This window comes from Diadema antillarum, unplaced genomic scaffold (assembly GCF_040938485.1).
Source record: "Diadema antillarum isolate AM-2024a unplaced genomic scaffold, OU_Dant_1.0 seq00000343_RagTag, whole genome shotgun sequence".
In the NCBI taxonomy this organism is placed as follows: Eukaryota; Metazoa; Echinodermata; class Echinoidea; order Diadematoida; family Diadematidae; genus Diadema; species Diadema antillarum.
The window spans coordinates 220,161-240,293 of NW_027271355.1; the positions used below are offsets into that span (position 1 = coordinate 220,161).

Below are 20,133 nucleotides of genomic sequence, written 5' to 3' on the forward strand. Positions count from 1 at the left end.
TGTTGTTCCTGCTTGCGCTTGTTATTGTGCTGCAGTATGTAAATTGGAGCTATTTGCATAGGAAAATTTACTGAATATATTACTGGCACAGATTGATGTGATACTGAGATGAAAGTAATCTAATTCGTAGATAATCAACAGGTGGCATTTTTAAGGAGCAGTCAAATTTTAAGTTTTCATTTTTACAGAAATAACTTAGAGCAAAACTGGACAAATTTGTCATTTTCATAGATAAACTGCTCGAAAAGCTCGCAGTTGAAAAAGGACGCAATAACCACGACTAGAATACTTTGCATTTATCTGCGATATATAAAGAATCTCGTGCCGCTGACGTTCGGTCGCGCGGGGTGTCTCAGTCGCCACTGTCCCTGTGATTGACCGCTAGAGTGTAGGCAAAACGGTGCTCCTCGTGGTCTCGGTCCTGTGGCCCCTACTGTAGGTGTTACCAAACCTGTCTCTACCCATCATCCTGAGAGGCTTCTCCCGACGCCCAGCGCTCGGTCGCAGAGCCGGTGTCCCCAGCTTAGAAGGGTTCCAAATCGGGTGTATTACGTGGATAGGCGTCCTCATCTCTCTGTAGTAACCAGGTCATCCTGATTCTGGGGGGAGGTCTGTCTTTCGTGTCTTCACATCGTTATGGCGCGACCACAAATAGAGCTCCACATGTGGTGGATTGCTCATCTTTTTTTTTTCTTTTCCAGTTTGTCATCACAACGAACTACGTTTTATGTAAGTTGATCTGTTCAGTATAGTTTTTTGAGTACTGAACGGATCAACAGTCTAGTGTTTGTGAGTAGTTATCTCGTAAATTGTTCATACAATTACAAAGTTTTGTACACCAATAACATTTAGTAGTATAATCCACTCACTTATTTTCATAGAGATTGTGGTCAGACAAGATCTACGGACAGGATCACATCCCATAAGTTATCAATTATCACATATTATCGCAGAAGGCTGTAAAATGTGTTTCGGCAAAATAGGCGAGTTAAATATATATGTACTGACTGATTAATTGCTTTGAATTCATTAACTTCCACTTTGTGTTCACAAAAGTATAAAACAAACATAACTAAATTACAATGACTGAATTACCATGAATTATTACAATTATTATTATACAATAATATTTTGTGTTCACAAAAGTATGAAATAAACATAACTGAGTTACAATGATTATTTTATTACCATTATTACCATACAGTAATATTTTGTTTATCTTTATGTACAAAAATAATCGAAACAAAGATACATGTGCTAATAACATCACTTGCAATACTTGGAGTCATAAGAACCAAAGTAGGGGAGACTAAATCAAAAGCATAGCATGTATACACGTGTTACTTAGGCCCCCGAAAAAAACCAAAATCAAATGTCATCAATATGAGAAACATATAAAATATAAACATAATATATACCAGAATGGCATAAAGAATCACGACAATATCTAAACTAAAGCTCCTCATTGTGTGTGTGAGAGAGAGAGATAATAAGAAGAGAGGCTATAAGAGGGAATAGAGGAGATAAGTTAAGATGAGAGGGCAAGAGGAGATGGAGAGAGGAGAGGATGTCACGCAGGAGGACTGGTAATTTCAATCAGAATATCTTTGTTATTGTTAATTCCTAAGTTGCTTCTTAAAATTACTCAACGTAGATATTTAAACTTGTGCCCAGTGAATTCCAGAGTTTAGACCCTGTGAATGTAAGAATTTTGTTAGCAGAGTTGGGGGGGGGGGGGTTAGTGTTTGGTAGGCGAAATTTGAACATCGAACTGCCAGAACATTTCATTGTACGTGATACTCGTATCAGACGCATCAACTTGCCAGGCAAATATTATGTTTCATGTCTCGTCCCATTAATGATAATGACATAAGACATGTGAAATTGTTTCATTTACACACTCTGTCAATATTGTTTGGATGAAGAGAAAGAAGAAGTGGACGGAAGAAGACGGAGCTAGACAATAAAAATTGGAAAGGAAAGGAATTAGAGGATAGCCTACGGTTCGAGGAGAACAAGAAAACGAACACCGGGGAACTGAATCGCTCCTCCGCCTGACATAATAGCCACATCATAAAAATAGGGCTATGAACACCCATTCAGAAATTTCGATGAACTATACCACCATACGCTTCCGCCCTTACCTTTATACTCGGTGATTTGGCATGACATTAGCTGTTGATGATGTTGATGATGATGATGAAACGTTCATCCAAAGGGAATTATCATCACGTATGACGTTGCACTCGCGCTCAATGTCGTTGAACAGCGTGTGGGGGTTTGGCGTGTAGGCAGAGAGGTATACGGTGCAGGCATGGGGTCCATGCATGATGCAGGCACAGTGGAGGGGGTATTATGATATTCATGTAGGCTTACCAACTCCTTGGTGCAGGGTTTTCTGATGGGCACATAAGAATTACGAAATTGGGGGGGGGGGGGGGTCATTCATTCGTTGCGTCATATAAATCCGGTGATCGGATGGAGGGAGGAAAAGTCAGGTCAAGGAGGTACTAGGCGAGCCAGGAATCGAGCTGAGACGAAACACCTTCGGGCTTCCTGGTCACGCCCACCTTATCTCTCCGATCTTGAAAAAGTAAGGGACTCTCAGTTGAATAAAAGTAACCAGGGTGGATCTAGCGTTTTGCTAAGGGGGGGGGGGGGGGGGGGGGTGTGACCCAATGACTATTCAATTTGCTCGCCAAATCGGCTAATAAGCAAAAATAAATAAATTAATAAATTAACAAATTAATAAATTAATTCAGTAATTAAGTAATTAATACATCAATTAATAAATAATATAAACTAGTAAATGAAATAACAAACAACAAATAAACAAAAACAAACTTGTATAATTATGTTTGTTTGTTTGTTTTTTGTTATGTCTTGTTTTGGTTTTGGGTTTTTCGCCTTTGTCGAGTATACTGAATGCTCGTTGAAAGGGTGCAGTATCTGGGTTTCTCGATAGCAGCTGCAGCATTATGAGACGACTTTTGATCTGTTTGATACATGATATTGTTTGATTCACTTTCCGGTTAATTTGAATTAAATTAAATTTGTGTATAACACATTAAATGTTCCGTGCATTTTCATGATGTAAAAATCCATGTAAAACTGCAGGAGGTGACCGCTTTGGAAAGTATAGTTTTGAACAACTGAAAATAGGTCGATCCTGCAGGACTGATAAACTAAAAGAAAAAAGATAGATAAAATCAGGACGCATGTATATGTTTCGAAAACGAGTGATGATTTCGACGTTTTCAACACACGTAGTTTCTATTTGTAGCTGACCATGATTTTTTTTTTTATTCCTATTGTATCCTTTGTGAAGAATACATGGAATACTGCCTTGGCTTTGAGATCATTATGTCTAGACTTTTGAAATGATACGGACAATCAAAATGAAATTAGGCCTAAAATATATAATCATATGAAAAAGAAGAACAGAAACGGGCCATGTGGTGCTAAATTTTCCCAGAATACATGGAATCCCGCCTTGGCTTTGAGGTCATTATGTCTAGACTTTTGAAATGATACGGACAATCAAAATGAAATTGGGCCTAAATTGTCCTATGAAAAAGAAGAACGAAAACGGGGGCCATATAGTGCTTAATTTTTCCACCTAGTAGAGTTAGATTAAACATAATAACCTGCATACATTACTTTGAACAGATTTCGCAGATTTTTTTCCTTTGTATATATCTTTACTCAATTTTCATGAACGAAGCGTCGCTCGAAGAATTTGCTGCTGATATTGTAGTGTCAAAGTAGTGTTCGTGATTGACTTCAAAAAAAAAAAATGATAGTGCTCATCGATCCTCTATACTTTCCACCGCGAATGGTACACCCCAGTCATTTATGATTTGCTTGAAATACCCCAGTCAACAGTTACCTATATTCTCAACCTACACTAATTCTGTTGAGCCCTGCCAGAACTTGACCTCTTAAAACGAGTAATTTTATTTATATGCGTATATACATAATATAGGTAATGTACCCTATGTCATGCCAATCTGACGATACATAGGCCCTACATGCATGACGATTATACAGCCGAATTCATAGAAGTCCTCGGGACAGGAAATTTTCTTTCGTTTTTGTCTCAATTGCGTAGCGCAAGACAGACAGAGGCGTCACTTTTCCGTCGTCGCCGTCAGCGTCGGCCCGCCAACATTTTTTTCCTCTCTCTCAATAACTTTCTACAGCTTTGCGAACTATGATGAAAACCAAACTCACACCACATACAGGTGCAGCATATCATGAAGATATTGATCAAGTTCAAACATGGGTAAGGTACAACAAGGTCAGAATTCAAAAGGTCAATGAACTTTCCCTTTCCCTGATAAGCACTGGACTCGCAATATTGTGGTGTATAGGCCCTATTCTCAATACATAACTTTCCACAGACGTGAGCTATGACCACGAAACTCACACCGTCTTATCAGGCATACAATCATCTAAAGATACAGGTCAAGTTCAAATTTTGGTGAAGTTTGTTAAGGTCAAAGGTCAAAAAGCCAATGAACTTTTCCTGATAACTAGGCCTTATACACTGTACTCATTGTGTTGTACTCTCAATAACTTTCTACAGCTTTGCGAACTATGATGAAAACCAAACTCACACCACATACAGGTGCAGCATATCATGAAGATATTGATCAAGTTCAAACATGGGTAAGGTACAACAAGGTCAGAATTCAAAAGGTCAATGAACTTTCCCTTTCCCTGATAAGCACTGGACTCGCAATATTGTGGTGTATAGGCCCTATTCTCAATACATAACTTTCCACAGACGTGAGCTATGACCACGAAACTCACACCGTCTTATCAGGCATACAATCATCTAAAGATACAGGTCAAGTTCAAATTTTGGTGAAGTTTGTTAAGGTCAAAGGTCAAAAAGCCAATGAACTTTTCCTGATAACTAGGCCTTATACACTGTACTCATTGTGTTGTACTCTCAATAACTTTCTACAGCTTTGCGAACTATAATGAAAACCAAACTCACACCACATCACAGGTGCAGCATATCCTGAAGATATTGATCAAGTTCGAACATGGGTAAAGTACAACAAGGTCAGAATTCAAAAGGTCAATGAACTTTCCCTTTCCCTGATAAGCACTGGACTCGCAATATTGTGGTGTATAATAGGCCCTATATTCTCAATACATAACTTTCCACAGATGTGAGCTATGACCACGAAACTCACACCGTCTTATCAGGCATACAATCATCTAAAGATACAGGTCAAGTTCAAATTTTGGTGAAGTTTGTTAAGGTCAAAGGTCAAAAAGCCAATGAACTTTTCCTGATAACTAGGCCTTATACACTGTACTCATTGTGTTGTACTCTCAATAACTTTCTACAGCTTTGAGCTATGACCATGAAATATAATTATAGGTAAACCATGGGTACATTACCTAATGATGATGGTCAAATTTGAATATGTGTCAGTTCTGACGATACGTCAAAGATCAAAATGTAATTCTCTCCTTCTTCAGATTCAGATCTTTATGACATTCCCCTGCTTGGAAGCTGTATCAAGTTACCAAATGCTATACAAATTGCAGGTGAGACATCGCCTGGCGTTTGACTTGCGTCGAACTGTCGTTATGACCGATCGAAAATTGTGCACCATAGACTTTAATGATCATAATTTTGGGATCCGTATTTTAACTCCGCTGTAATAAAATTTCGTTATAACTGTGTTCTTTGTAATGAGACAGCCCTTTACTCATCACCAGGGATGGGAGGGGAGAGGATTTCAATAACCCCCCCCCCCCCCCCCGGTCTCCGGAATAGAAAGGAATGTAATGTATGTAGTATATATGACTTAAACCTAGTGGTCTTCCAGCGGCGGTATATAGCAGCCCTATCACTGTACAAGGTGTGTGGTTTTATCTCATTAATTCACCAGACTATGTACATGTACACATGAAAATTAGGCTAAACGGTTTGATCAAAAAACAGCATGTTAAGGTTTATGTTTTAGTTTGCATTACTGTTTGTTTTACAGTCATTGGTATGAATTTGGTGGTGATTGAGACAACTTAGATCTCAAGTAATATGTTCCATTCTGATCATCATTCCTTTCTTAATTTTTGTTTGGATTTTTTGCGCAAAGATGGTTGAATGTTGGAATATCATAATGAAAGAAAAGTTAAACATGCTGAACATTATACTACCCGTTTTAACATGATCACGCACAACACAATGATATTCTTATCTACATTCACACATCAAATTAGATTTTACACCCATTTATGAAATGAACATCATCAATTTATTTGTTAAAGACAAGTTTCATCGTCTTTTAATGTTCTTCTTTCCTTTCCATTTTTCTTAAATCATGAGAGACAGTCATCCAAATTCACTTATAAAATCATTACTGCTGTTCATTTCATCAGCACAGACAATGTCAAACACTGAGAACTCAGAGTTCAGTGACAATAAATTGTCAGATGATAATAAATGATAAATTTAACTGCAATCTTCCAGCAACACAGAAGAAGAGACACGGGTATTGTGCATTTTAAAAGCATGAAACATCTACATTCAAATTAGCGTGCAGTGTCCATAAAATGGACACCTCACTGCTGATGGGACTAGAAATACATCAATTTCAATCTGGGAGAAGCAGGTCTGAGTCTGTCTCAATCTCATCAATGCAAAAGCTGTGAAGTAAGAATGTTTACTTCCTGAAAGAAAGGAATGATGTTCCTCCAGCACTGATCTGTACTTCAGAATCTGGCTGAGTCTCCATAATTCTTGATCGTGCTGATGCACAAAAAATAAAAAAGACAAAAATGCAACAACCTCACCCTACAAAATCACATTGGCGACCATGTGTGCCAATCAAACAAGGACATGAATCCGGATACGGATAGGTAAGAACCTTGTAACAACTTCTCTTTAGTTCGACCGACAGTGTGTGTTTACATTAATTCTGGCAAGCAGAATTTTGCCTGATGTCAAGGCTCATTCTGCAGTCTAGATTGAATATTTGCAGTGTTTGATTGTATTCCTGAAATTTGATTTTCATTTTTTTTTTTTTGCAAAGTGACTTAACATGAATAACAATTCCACAATATGTCAAATTCTCTCATAGAAATTGTAAAAATTAATGTTTCATCATATCTTGTGTGTATTTGTATATGCGTGTGTGTGTGTGTGTGTGTGTGTGTGTGTGTGTGTGTGTGTGTGTGAGTGTGTGTGTAATTCAATTGGTCCCCCCCCCCCCCAACTAATGTTCTTCATGGTAACAACTTTCCCAAACTTGTGATGTAACTGTGTGCAAAATGAGTTCCCTTTCAAGCATCAGAACTTTGAATAAATCCAAGTTACATGACAGCTTTAATGCTGGGCATCATAGAGAGAGAAAAAGAAACAAAGATATCTGTTGCAAATTTCAATGGACAACACATGTACTCCAATATGCTTGGCTTAGACAGGGTTTAATAATGGTCATAAAACTCAAATCACAGCTTTAGCATCTCCTTCCCATAAATTTTGGAAATTTATTCATATTCTTCCAAAATGAAAGGCACACATCTGCTGCCTTTGTCATCTAAAATAACAGATGATGGTCTTATGTCCAAGTGTTTGTCAAGTTGAACATAAAAATGGATTTATCATGCGCAACCTGCAACATACCCAGGGACCACTGAATGTAATAACCAGTTCTCTGTTTGACCAAATCTATTTGAAATATTTGCATCAGAAAATACTACATTCCCAGCATATTTGCTTTTTATCAATCAAAAAATAATGAGAGGATAAGAAATAAGATGTTACAGACAAGGATTTGAACACATTGATATTTACATTCAAACTAAATGTGAACCAATATAATAAGTTATTTACACTAAAAATGGGCAACAGCCATCACAATCTGAACCAAAGTTGCTGTTTACCCAGATAACAGCATTCATTTCACCATGTATAGTGAACTGACACATAAATACATCTATACAAACACACAATATTTTGGCCATCATTTATACTACACACAGGTTATGGAGTGACGTTCTCAAATACTATTGCTGTATTCACAATAAGAAAAACAAAAAACTGCATTCCAGTGGAAAACAGAAAATCCTCCTATTCTTTGTGGCTAATGGATAGTGAAACAATTCTTGTGACAAACCACACCACTGGACATGTCCTTTCCCCTAGAACTATTGACTCTGATGTGGACATCAAAATATCAGTTGGGGAATATGATCCACATAACAATTGCTTCTAGAAAGAGTTATCCACCTAGTAAGGCAAAAAAAAAAAAAGGCAAAAAAAAAAAAGAAAAAAAGAGGCTAAATATAAAGAGTGGAAATAAAAGGTAGACAATGTTTTAGCAAATCAAATACATGTACATGTAGGTAGAATGAGTGTCGACAGTTTCAGTGTCTGTGCCATTTAACAGTGTCCAATTGAGATCTGGGGGCGTTTCATCAACATTTGTCAGCGCTGACAATCACCATAGTAACAGTCAGTGACCAGCGTATCTCAGCCAATCAAAACCAAGGATTTTGCTGAAATTGTCAGCGCTGACAACTTGTCAGCACTGACAAACGTTGATGAAACACCCCCAGGAACTGCTATATGCTGACCACATGACAGTGATGCTGCTTGTGCACAAATCCTTCTCTGTGTGGTTATTGGCTAAATTTACAAGGTATGTGACTTTGCCTTATTCTGGTTCTTTGTTGAAATTGTGGAACTTTACTTCTTTTCTTTTCTTTTTTTTTTTACTTTGAGGATGTGTAGGGACATTATAGCTATGATATAATTTTCAGCTGAATCACATCAAAGGAACATTTCTGTTGAGAATATGAAAATTTATGACAAAGCATACATGAAATGATTCAGAATCATGCATGCAACATTAACAGTAGAGGCCACAGACAATCGTTAAGCTACGTCTGAAAGAAACCTGCTGGCACTGAGCTAACATCTCTGTCTGCACATACAAACCATTTTGCTTAAAGTCTAATAAAACTGTTCTTTATGTCGCATCTGTAGCAATGCAACATTCTTCTCTGGTTATTTTCACCAATAATTAAAAAGGAACCACTACTAACATTTGTTCATAATCTTCATTACCAGTGCATTACTTTTCACTTCAGTGAGTGAGGACTTTGGAAACAAGACAAGTATGCTTTGGATTTTGGAAGTGAAATTACAAATTTCATATTAATATTTTCACAATATTGAATAACATAAATATAGGTGTAATATCATTGATGTTGAACGAGTGATGGGACAAGAAGTTTGCATGCATAAATATTCACAGAATATTACATGTCTGGAAATACAGGATGATTGAGCTGAAGAGTCATAGACCTATTCAAAGAATTTCAGACACAGCACAATAGACTGATAGTAAAGTGACTTTCTCTAACAAGTAGCAGCATTGTGAGCGTATGGAAACGTGCTAAGCTAGTGGGAATTTGACATACTTGTGTCAGTGATCTCTGTAACATGAATGAGACACTGCATAGTGTAATATGATCACAGCATTGTATTCTGATCATCTATCATTGGCCATCCGTGCCACGTACACACAGAATAGAACAAGGCATCCATATCTGACTGGGGTTCACATTATTCTTGTATCTGAACATTAGAAACATGTATGCGGGGGTATAACAATGCCACAATCATACCATAGAACATATTGCCGTATCTACCCTTGACACACTGTATTTATGGTGCATATGCCATATATTTCACAAACTTTTTGCTGACAGGAGTGTGAATCTGACAACTCAAAATACTGCATTGCAACCTGTAACAAAAATGCAATGCATATCACCAAAGTGGGAAATCACCAAATTTGCTTCTTTAGAGGTAAATTACTTATTTCTCATTAATTCACTGTGGTTCTCTGCATCGAATTTGACTTGCACAATAGTCTTACAAATGTGCAGCATGAAATATATGTACATAGCACATATAGTATTGGATCTTTTTTTTTTTCATTCTGAAAATGCATGAATATACTGATGTGCATACCACTCATTGGTATTGTGGGGTTAGGAAGACACTTGAACAGGTCATACATCATCAGATAATCGAGACATACAGTGTACAAATTTGTAACACAATGTATATAAATGAGATAAGGAGGAAATGTCAAAGTGATGCAACCTCTCGTGAGAGGAATTGATAAGCTTACAAATTGGGGGGGGGGGGGGACATCGGGCGCGGGCCCCCTCTTTATTTGTTTAAACAAAAAAAAGAAAAAGAAAAAAAGAGGGGGTGCATGGCCCCCCCTTTAATTTTGTAAAGGCGCCTCCCCTTTACAGAATTCCTAGATCCGCCCCTGCAAGTGTCAGCCCTTTTACACACACAAAAAAAGGAAAAAAACAAACACAAACTACACATTTGTGGGGTGGTGGGTGAAGGAGTGGTAGCTTAAGACAGATATGAGCTCTCTGTAGCTTATAACAGCATCACATAAACATGATACAATTGCATCAAGCAGTCAAAAAACAAGGGACAATAGGAATTTTAGCTAATACATGACATACAGGTATCCATTTGAGGAAAAGCAAGATGAGGTGCAATAGGTAGCACCTACGTGGCAGCTTAAACGGCATGATAATGTTACAGAACCCTTATGTGAAACTGGACAAAATAAAAGAATATCTCTTGTCAAGACAACCATTCTGTAACTGCTCAGTAAATTGTGCCTGTTTCCTGTTCACATTAAAGCACTTGGAAAGTTATCTGATCCTTATTATGGGTAGACCTCCAAGAAAGTCTGTCTACACGATTATTGATGCAAACAACCACAACTTAACATCTACATTCAGACTTACACACAAACATGGTGTACACAGTCCTGAGGGCTTGAGGCAGTTCAGATTTGTTCCCAGGTACCGTAACTTCGCAAACAAAATTCCTGGCGCACCACTACCAATCAGCCGAAGAGGTACTCATTTGCAAGACATTGCACCTTCCAAGTACAGGAATAAACACAAATCTGCTGCCAATGTGAACGCAGAAACAGTCCTGCGACATCTGCTTGCATTTGCTCCACTGGTATGACAGGTATCAATGATCTTCTGCCTCTTGTTTTTTTTTTTCCTCCTTCATCTTCTACTACGACATTGTCGCCCTTTGCTCCATCAAGAAAGAGGAAGGCAAGTCTATGGAGGTATGAAAGCCACTACATGTGGCACTGTGGCGACTACCGTCCATGGTGGATGGTACACTTTCCTTTCTCCAGATTATGAAGGAGGAGTCTGGATTTCGTTCCATCGCTTCTCCTGAACCATACTTCCCGCGAATCAATGGTAGTAATTCTTGCCCTGGGTGAAAGAAGTAATGATTGATATGAACAGATCTCACATATCTAAGGTGAACACTGTTCATTACACTAGGCACACCTGGAGACTCGATTTTGAGCACAGAGTGAATAAAGTTGAGGGTCTGAATCTTAACAAAACATACAAGCAGTGCTTCGGTAATCTATGAAGGACAAACTTACAAACTCAGCTTGAAGTTAACACCTGTTCTGAGGATAGGTTAATTGCAGATACAATGACCAACTGGAGACAGTGGACACAATGATGTGTAAGAAAAGATCAACCTATGCACGTTGCTCTTTTAATTTAATTCAATTTTGTTTTCTTGACTTGTTAAATTAGTCTACAATCCATTTCCTTCACTGAGCCAGTGCATATCGTAAATAATGTCAAGGAGCTAAAAATAAAGTAAATCTGTACATTGTAAGACTTGCATGTTCCATGTATAATTCACTTTCTGCACTTGGCCAGTGCATTTCATGTGTAATCATGTTACTTTCACAAGAATACATTCAACTCTGTCATTTTGACCTGTCCATGATCTACTCTCTCAACTTGTTCAGTATGAATGAATCACTTCTGAGAATTGTAGAATGATACTTACGACACAGGTGAGTCATCCCGATTCTCAATGATTATCTGGTCTTTGCGGTGGAAGATTCTACCATCATAGCACAGCTTGCCGTCTTCATACTTCGCTCTGTGCAGAGGCTTTTCAGGCTTGAATAAATCTGTTAACCCAATTACACGTCACAAAGTTACGTACTTTGTATTTTATCAAAGAACTTTGTATTTTATTCAAATTTTCTATACAGTACGCATTCCATATCATGACCAAGTATGAAAAAAGCAAACAACAATCTACTCTCTTTTAAAATTCCATCTATTAATAACTTTTTAAAAATTCATAACATTCTCTGTCACATGACAGTGAATAAGCTTCTATGTGAGTCAGGATCTGGATCTGGATTTCTCTAATGTTGGTAAGCTTGTTTTTACAGAGGAAAAAACAAAAACGCTTGTACACTTTGATATAAATACTCTGATATAAATGTACACAAATATGTCATGTGGAAACAACTCAAGCTTCAAATCACAGAAATTTTTGTACAATCAAATTATGTACAAGTATACCTGGACTTCAATCTCATATCTTGATTACTTGGAAGGTCATTCTACAAAAGCTATATCAGATTTTCACCTAAGATACCTGAAACGTACTTCAAAACACTCATGGGAAATATATAGAATACTCCTGCACTAACTCTCCCTATTCTCTCATCTTCTTGCCAGAAAGTCTTTCACACTGTGAGCTTGTCACTACTAAAGCTGACATATCAGATTTCAAAGAAAGGTAAATCAAACTCACTCTCAGGTTTCCTTCTTGCTCCTCTAGCCTGAAAGACCAAAAATAACAACAAACAAACAAATTATATATATTAATAATACTATCAATTATGATACTAGTCACGGTATTAATATGAATTCAGGCTGACTGGCATCTTTTCCACAAACATCAATCAAAGAAACAACAGTAAAGTGTAAGACAGAGTCCAATTTCTCGGTTAGTTTTGATATACATACTGTACATACATGGAAAATGTTGCATATAAAATTTTTGAAAAACATGCATTACCATCAAGAGAATGAATAGAAATCAGCATGTGTGTCTCTGTTAAGTGGAAATACTGCATATCAGCAGTGGCCAGCCTTTCTCTATGTTGTTGTTGGTGTTGGTGTTTTCATCACATTAACTGTTAGCCCATGTAATGCACCATATTTCCATCCCTAATCATTCTTTTATTGAAATTTGCTGCTCTAATAAATAAGGTGGCCATTCAGTAGTTTTAATCTTCATAATAAATATGGGATGGCAGCACTATATATATTCTAACAGTCTGTGGATTCAAGCGATAAAAAAAGAAAATTGGGAAACTAGGGCAAAAACAGACATACCTTCATTATTGCTGTCCAGTCATCCAAGATATCTTCTTCTCTCAACATATAAATGATATATGGACGTGAACATGCATTAAGGAAGATCACGAAAGCATCACCACATTCTTTTGTCATTACTTCCTTATTATCAGCAGACTATTCAGATAAAATTACACCTCATGGATAGATTTACCATCATAATGTTAAGAATAGAACAATTAGTTCATTCTGAACATATAGCTCATGTCACACAAATATACATAACACAGGGAAACCCGATCATAATGAGCTCGGTTATGAGGAACCGCTTTTAACTACCCATGGTAGGTGAATTAAGTGGTCCCTATTTTCCATTACTGTATTTAGCTACTGGTAGTCCCTTTTTAAGTACGTTTTAGAGGTTAAGGTATCCCTGGACACAACTTACAAAAACAGTCTCACCAATGTCACAGTAATACCATATGCCACTATTTGATTTCTGCTCAAATGCTTGAATACACATGTAATTACAAATAATTCTGTGCCATTAGTGACACAGTGCTCAACAAGTCAAAGCATAATTTTCTTCTCTTTTTTTTTCCCCTAGGATCTTGTACTTGGACATTTATAGTTAAAAAATTATGTAAATTGGCTACTACTGAAGCAAGAACACACACACAAAAAAAAAGTGAGATTGCTTTTATCAATAACAGAAATCATAAAGATGTGTTGATGATCAAACATGCATGTCTTCATGTTTGCAAAGATGTAATAGTTTACAATACTCAATACCATACTATTGTGAGGTACATTCTGATTAGCTTAGCTGCCAAAACATATTTTCTTGTGTCAGAATTGTTTAGACCGGAATGTTGTTTAGCATTGAAAGGCATTTCGAAATGGAGTGTACATTTTGTCTGAAACAGGTGGGGGATAACATTTTGCTAACGCTTTTAAGGGAAAAGTGATTAATCATGTGATTATCATAAACAGATGCTTATCTTGTTTGCTTGTTTGTCTTGTAGATAAAGAATTAAAACCATTAAACTGATAAAAATAAGGGAGGGGTAGGGATCAAAATTACAATATCTTCAGAGATTATCAGGAATCTACAACCGTATATTTGCAAGTGCCTGGCAATGTTACGCTGATAAAGGATATCTGAGACAGCAATTGGCTTCTTCTTCCTGTCTGAATGAGAGGAATCTGGCTTCTTTCCCTTCTGCTTCATGATGCGTGACTCATTCCAAAGTTCTGGTAAGAAAACAAATGACAAAAAAAAAAAAAGTAAATGGCATTACCATCAAAGTTGTCTTTAAAAATCTCTCAGTCATACTATTTGAATTTCATCATGGATAAAAATAAATAAATTTTAAAAAAAAATCTTGTCAGCAAAGGCCCTACTTACATGAGCAACGACTTTGTTTGGATGATAAATAAGTCACACAAAATGCATCATCATGTGTCACAGTTATAGCTCAATTGAAGCAAAATTGCACAGATCCAATCAACTGTGTCTTCTCAATTGTTGGTCTCATTACAATTGACAGACCATTTCCCCCAATGATATATGTTTTTAAATATACCCTCTGATCAAAAGAGCACATAGAAAACAAATACTGTGCCTGTTATCAGATCAGTGTTGCATCAAGTAACCTTAAATGGAGAACTCTTGGTCCAGTTAACAAATGAGTAGATGAGACATGAATACTGTACCTGTTGTGAGATCTATATTGTGTCTGTCTTCTTCCAGCCTTCTTATCTTTTCTTCTAGATCAGCCTTCATTACATCTCGAAGCAGCATCTTTTCACTCTGCAGAAATAATGATAAACAGTTTAAACTTACCACTTAATAATGATGAGAAACCAGTGACACTCAGTGTTATTTAAAAAATAACAAGGAAAAGTAGAAATTACGCTGGCGTAATATATGTCCCCGCCGGAAGTAGCATTTTGTAGCAAAATGTACAATATAGGTCAAAAATCAAGGTCGAAGGTCAAAAAAGTCAAAGGTCAAAATTCTGTGTAGAAGTTTTGAAACCCTCACCTAGTGCCATCACATAAAGCAAACTGAATCGAAATCGGGTTAGAAATGGTGAAGGAGTAGCATTTTGTAGCAAAATGTACAATACAGGTCAAAAATCAAGGTCAAAGGTCAAAGATCAAAATTCTGTGTATAAGTTTTGAAGCCCTCACCTAGTGCCATCACATAAAGCAAACGGAATCAAAATCGGGTTAGAAATGGCGAAGGAGTAGCATTTTGTAGCAAAATGTACAATATACAGCTGTAGGTCAAAGGTCACAACTGAAATTCTGTGTAGAAGTTTCAAAGCTCCCATGTAGTGCTATCATATAAAGCAAACAGAGTCAAAATTGGCTCATAAATGACAGAGAAGTAGCAAATTGAACATTTTGATCACACACGGACGCACACACACACACATACACACGGACACACACACACATGGACACACACACGTACGGAGCCCGTTTCATAGTCCCCTGCTCGAATTCGTTCGGCGGGGACAACAAATGATAACAGCAATAATGATATTAATTAAAATAAAATCAGAAAGCCCAAAGTTCTATCATCATAAGTCATCAAACATGTCTTCCAGTTGAGACACTGATATTGCTATTTAGGCCATTTGACTAAGACATCCCTTGTGTATCCCCCACTATCTTTCTTTCTTTTTTTTATAAATGCCCCAAAGACAATTCTTTCCTCTTGGTGAGATTGAACACCATAATGCCAAAGCACCAATTACCAACAATCAGATTGCTAAAACTTCTCAATCTTTGCCCAATTTCTCTCCAGCACAACTTGTCAGGCGGTTCTTGTTCACTGTGTTCCTGCACATGCACACACACACACACACACACAAGTACGTACATTCGTACATATACTGTAAAATGAGAAATGTTCGCGTGCATTTTAATTTCGCGAATTTCGCGAGCGCCAAGATTCGTGAAATTAAAATGCACGCGAAATGTCTTATCTACACTATATGCATTGAACGCAAGAGGAGAACGAAAAAGGCCGTCGGCTCCAATTCGCGAAAATTTCGTGCCGCGAATATATCATGTTTTACAGTATATATAAATACACACACACATACACAAAAGCAGATTTCACTTTCGAGGGGATTTATCTCTGTTTTTCAGATGAAATTTTCCAGATAATGCATCTGGCTTCTATTTCCAAAAAAGATGAGATGTAACCAGAAGACATGAAAAATGCATAAAAACAGGGAATAAAAAAGATTACTATTACCATATATTATGGTTTTTCTCTACTGAAGAGTACAAATACCTTTGCACCAATCACAAGCAGAACATTGTACTGTCACTCAATGTGAAGGCAACAGAACTGTTAACTCCACATGTGAAGGAAAACAAATTAATTAACGCAAAGATAGATCATGAATTGATGTTCAAGATGACCTCCTAACACTCACATCATGATTTTCTCGTGCAGCTTTCTCCTCACTCTGCAACTTGTTTCTGATGTTTTCCATCCTCAGCTCTCGGAGCACACTGGCAATGCTCAGCTTCCTCTTTTTCATCTGGTCCAGTTCACGCAGGGGGTTTAAGTACTCCATAGCTGACCCAAGCTTGACTTCTGTCATCTTGTACTCTGCCTGGTCAATACGTTCCAGGTATAGTCTATGCAGGGCAAAGAGAAAGGAGAGGTACCTCAATGCTCTCTGTATAATATGTGAAAAGTCTTATTTCTTGAGGTAGTGTCATGCAATCATAACAAAGTCTTTCAAAATTGATATCTTTCCATAAGCGCATAATGTGCTTTTCTGCCACTTATCTCAATTATGTAGAAGGCAGTAGATAACTTTTTTTTCTTTTTTGGGGGGGGGGGGTAATTTTTTTTTTGGGGGGGGGGGGTGTAAGGAAACTGTCTCGCTATTTCAGCAATTTTGTCTTCCTTGGACTACTGTGAAGGATATTGCTATGATGTATGCCATTTAATTTTCATGATGCTAACATCAAGTTCACCATCACTGTAGATGAAAAATATTATATGATCACCTTAACGCCAAAATTGTACATGCTGTGGTATATCATGGGCACATTGTGTAAAAACTGGGAATACAGCTGCAATTACTCACTGGTCTCGCAGACTGGTGAACTGACTCTCCAGATCATTCATATCTTCCATGCATTCCGTCCGCCTCCTGTCACAATCAGCCTCATCAAATTCTGTAACAAATGAATTCAAACCTTTAGGAGCACACAACCTTAATTCTAATGAAGGCCGTTCTGAGAGGTGAAAATGCATACTCACTATTAACAATTGAATTCAATTGTCATCAAGTGCTTTCTGATTAAAGATTAGCTAGCCATACTGGTCATAATACCATCTACTTATGCACAATTCCTGCAATTGTCCTCATTATCTATACATGTTTATTTCAAATGATAACTTGCAATTGTACATAATGCTGTTCAAGTATAACTGAAAATAAAAAAATCTGAAATATTGAGAGTTTGCACACTGAAATTTTCTCTTTTTTTTAAAGGTAGGGGATACCTTTTACAGACCTTCCAAAATGCAGCAAAACATTCAACATGAACCTCAGGGGACTTGTTTAGGCCACTGCTGAGAAATTTGGAAGTCAACAGTTATCTACAATTTGAATAATGCACAAAACTCAACTACTCAGTAGTTCTGTGTGTCAGCCACACTTAAGCCTTTTTGTTGCAGTCTTCTGTATTTTTTATCTATAAACACAAATCTAAAAGTATAAGAGCTGATGTAATAACATATAGAGTGTGTGGCAAGAATGTAATCATGTATATAGAAATGTTTGTAAGTTTTGATGAACTTTTTTCACAAAATATACATGATGGACACACATGCAGTGCATGGGTCTGCAAAGCTAGCCTAGTAATGTACTGGAATTTACGGTGAGCCCCGAAAAAAAAATCAATTCAAAATCTAACGGTCAATAAAATGTACTAAATGTTACCTTCCACTTTCAATACTTTATGGGAGTTTCTTAAATGATACTCTCTTCAACATGCCACTGTATTTATACAACTCTTCATTTAAGGCATGCAAATGGGATTCCCTACCTTTAACCCATGTTATCATCATCATTTAACACCGATTTTTTTTTTTCTTGTAAAAAGCTGGTAACTGGACTAGGCCAGGTATATAATTCATGGTTGGGTCTTGACTGTTCAGCAGTTTGGTTTCATATATTACATGGTAATTCACTCACCACTATATGCAACAACTCATTTTATATGCGTATCAGGAAAATTTGAAATAAATTAACCAAAAAAAAAAAAAAAAAAATCAAATAGATGCATCCAGTGTCTATAGTTTTGAAATAGGTCTGGACAATCTTGGAAGTATGAGCCCATAAAGTTTAATTAGTTAGGCACCTTTCTACCTGGTGGCAATGATCCAGCCAACATAAAACGTCAACAGAATCGGGATCTGAATACAGAGGCTTACAAAGCCCGCATTCAGTAAAAGCAAAAGGCATCCATGGATAGGTTTATCAAACAAAAAAGGTTGGGCACCGATGGAAGCGGATGGGCCTCTGGGTCTAGAGAATCTACGAGTATGACTACGCCATAAGGCGTAAGTTAAGGCTTAAGCATGCCCAAGATTAAGGCTTTTAAGTGCTTTTTAAAAACAAATGCACAGTAGGGCCTACAATACATGTACAAATTACTACAAATGTACATCCATTCTGTTTCAGTGTTTGTGTGTATATTTCAGTCATCTTGCTTATCTTGGGCGTAACAACAGAACCACGACCAATAAACGATTCTTGCTTGTTCTCATTATGGTCATGTGATAGCAGGGTACACTGACAGTGCACGCGCTACGATGCCATAGATAGCTATCATAATTATTACACATTTGCAGTCCTGCCATGTACATGTCCATGTCCCCTACTTATTAACTACACCACCAGCGACCCCAACATGTACCGTGTCGGGGTTACCTGCTTATATGTACGCGTGTACGGTACGTTGGTTGTTGTTGAAAAAGAAATATTGGAGTCATATTGGACGTAAAACGAAAATAAATGCAAGACAAATTCGAAATTTAAATCTACACAAACGAATCAAAGTTATCGCAAACAACCTACGGAGCAAACATCTCTTTAGAGAATAGTTTCAATCTAGGTGAAGACAGCGTAGGTCTCAGATTCAAAACTGCAGAAATTATGATTACTGTTGCCCTAAGTTGGTGAAAGCGTTCTCTTTAACCGGTGTTAGACATGTATCAACATACATACAGACAATAGGGTGGGACTGCACTTACTCAACATAACCGGACTTACCAGACGAATCATCGTCGCTTCCCGATGTTCCCGTTTCCGAGTCATCTTCTTCACTTTTATCAGTGTCCAATGTACTCGTTTCTTCCTCCATGTCCTCTGGTTCACTATCCCCAGCTGTCTCGTCAATAGCAGGCATTTTCACCGAAAGATATTCAAACACAGCAGATCAGGGGTTTGCTTCACGCTGGATAGCTAGCAGAAGTGCGGGGGAAACAACGAATGGTGAGCATGCACAGTGTGACGAGTGCATACACCACACACACAGTACGCATACGGTACATAAACATGCCGTGTGTCTGCAAGTATTATACTTGTACTGTATTCTTCTATAGGGATTTTATGATGCTCGTGCTGGAGATTCTGACATGCGCACACTAATGAATCTTCTTGCTGCCAGGCGCTGTCACAGCATTTAGAGCACCCAGTCTACCGAACGGTAACTGCTGCCCGCTTGTTTTGGCTGATCGCAATATGGAGGTACAACCTCCATGATCGCAATGAGCACAAATTCTCTCCAGCAGAACTGGAAATGCCTTCGAACAGTGTTTCCCCCTTTTTCCTTTTCTTTTTAATGAGGAAAGGAATTGAT

The 20,133-nt window shown here is 37.5% G+C and overlaps 1 protein-coding gene across 1 annotated transcript; it reads right to left on the bottom strand.

Moving 5' to 3' along the window:
* Positions 1-10,324: 10,324 nt before the first annotated feature.
* On the bottom strand, positions 10,325-19,747 carry LOC139730898 (breast cancer metastasis-suppressor 1-like protein). Its single transcript, XM_071641775.1, has 9 exons — positions 19,545-19,747; positions 17,349-17,439; positions 16,683-16,890; positions 14,941-15,037; positions 14,386-14,478; positions 13,264-13,328; positions 12,677-12,704; positions 11,912-12,038; positions 10,325-11,310 (listed from the first exon to the last, which is right to left on the bottom strand). The coding sequence occupies exons 1-9, from the start codon at positions 19,678-19,680 to the stop codon at positions 11,190-11,192; spliced, it is 966 nt and encodes a 321-aa protein (XP_071497876.1). The 5' UTR covers positions 19,681-19,747; the 3' UTR covers positions 10,325-11,189.
* Between the last annotated feature and the right edge of the window lie 386 nt (positions 19,748-20,133).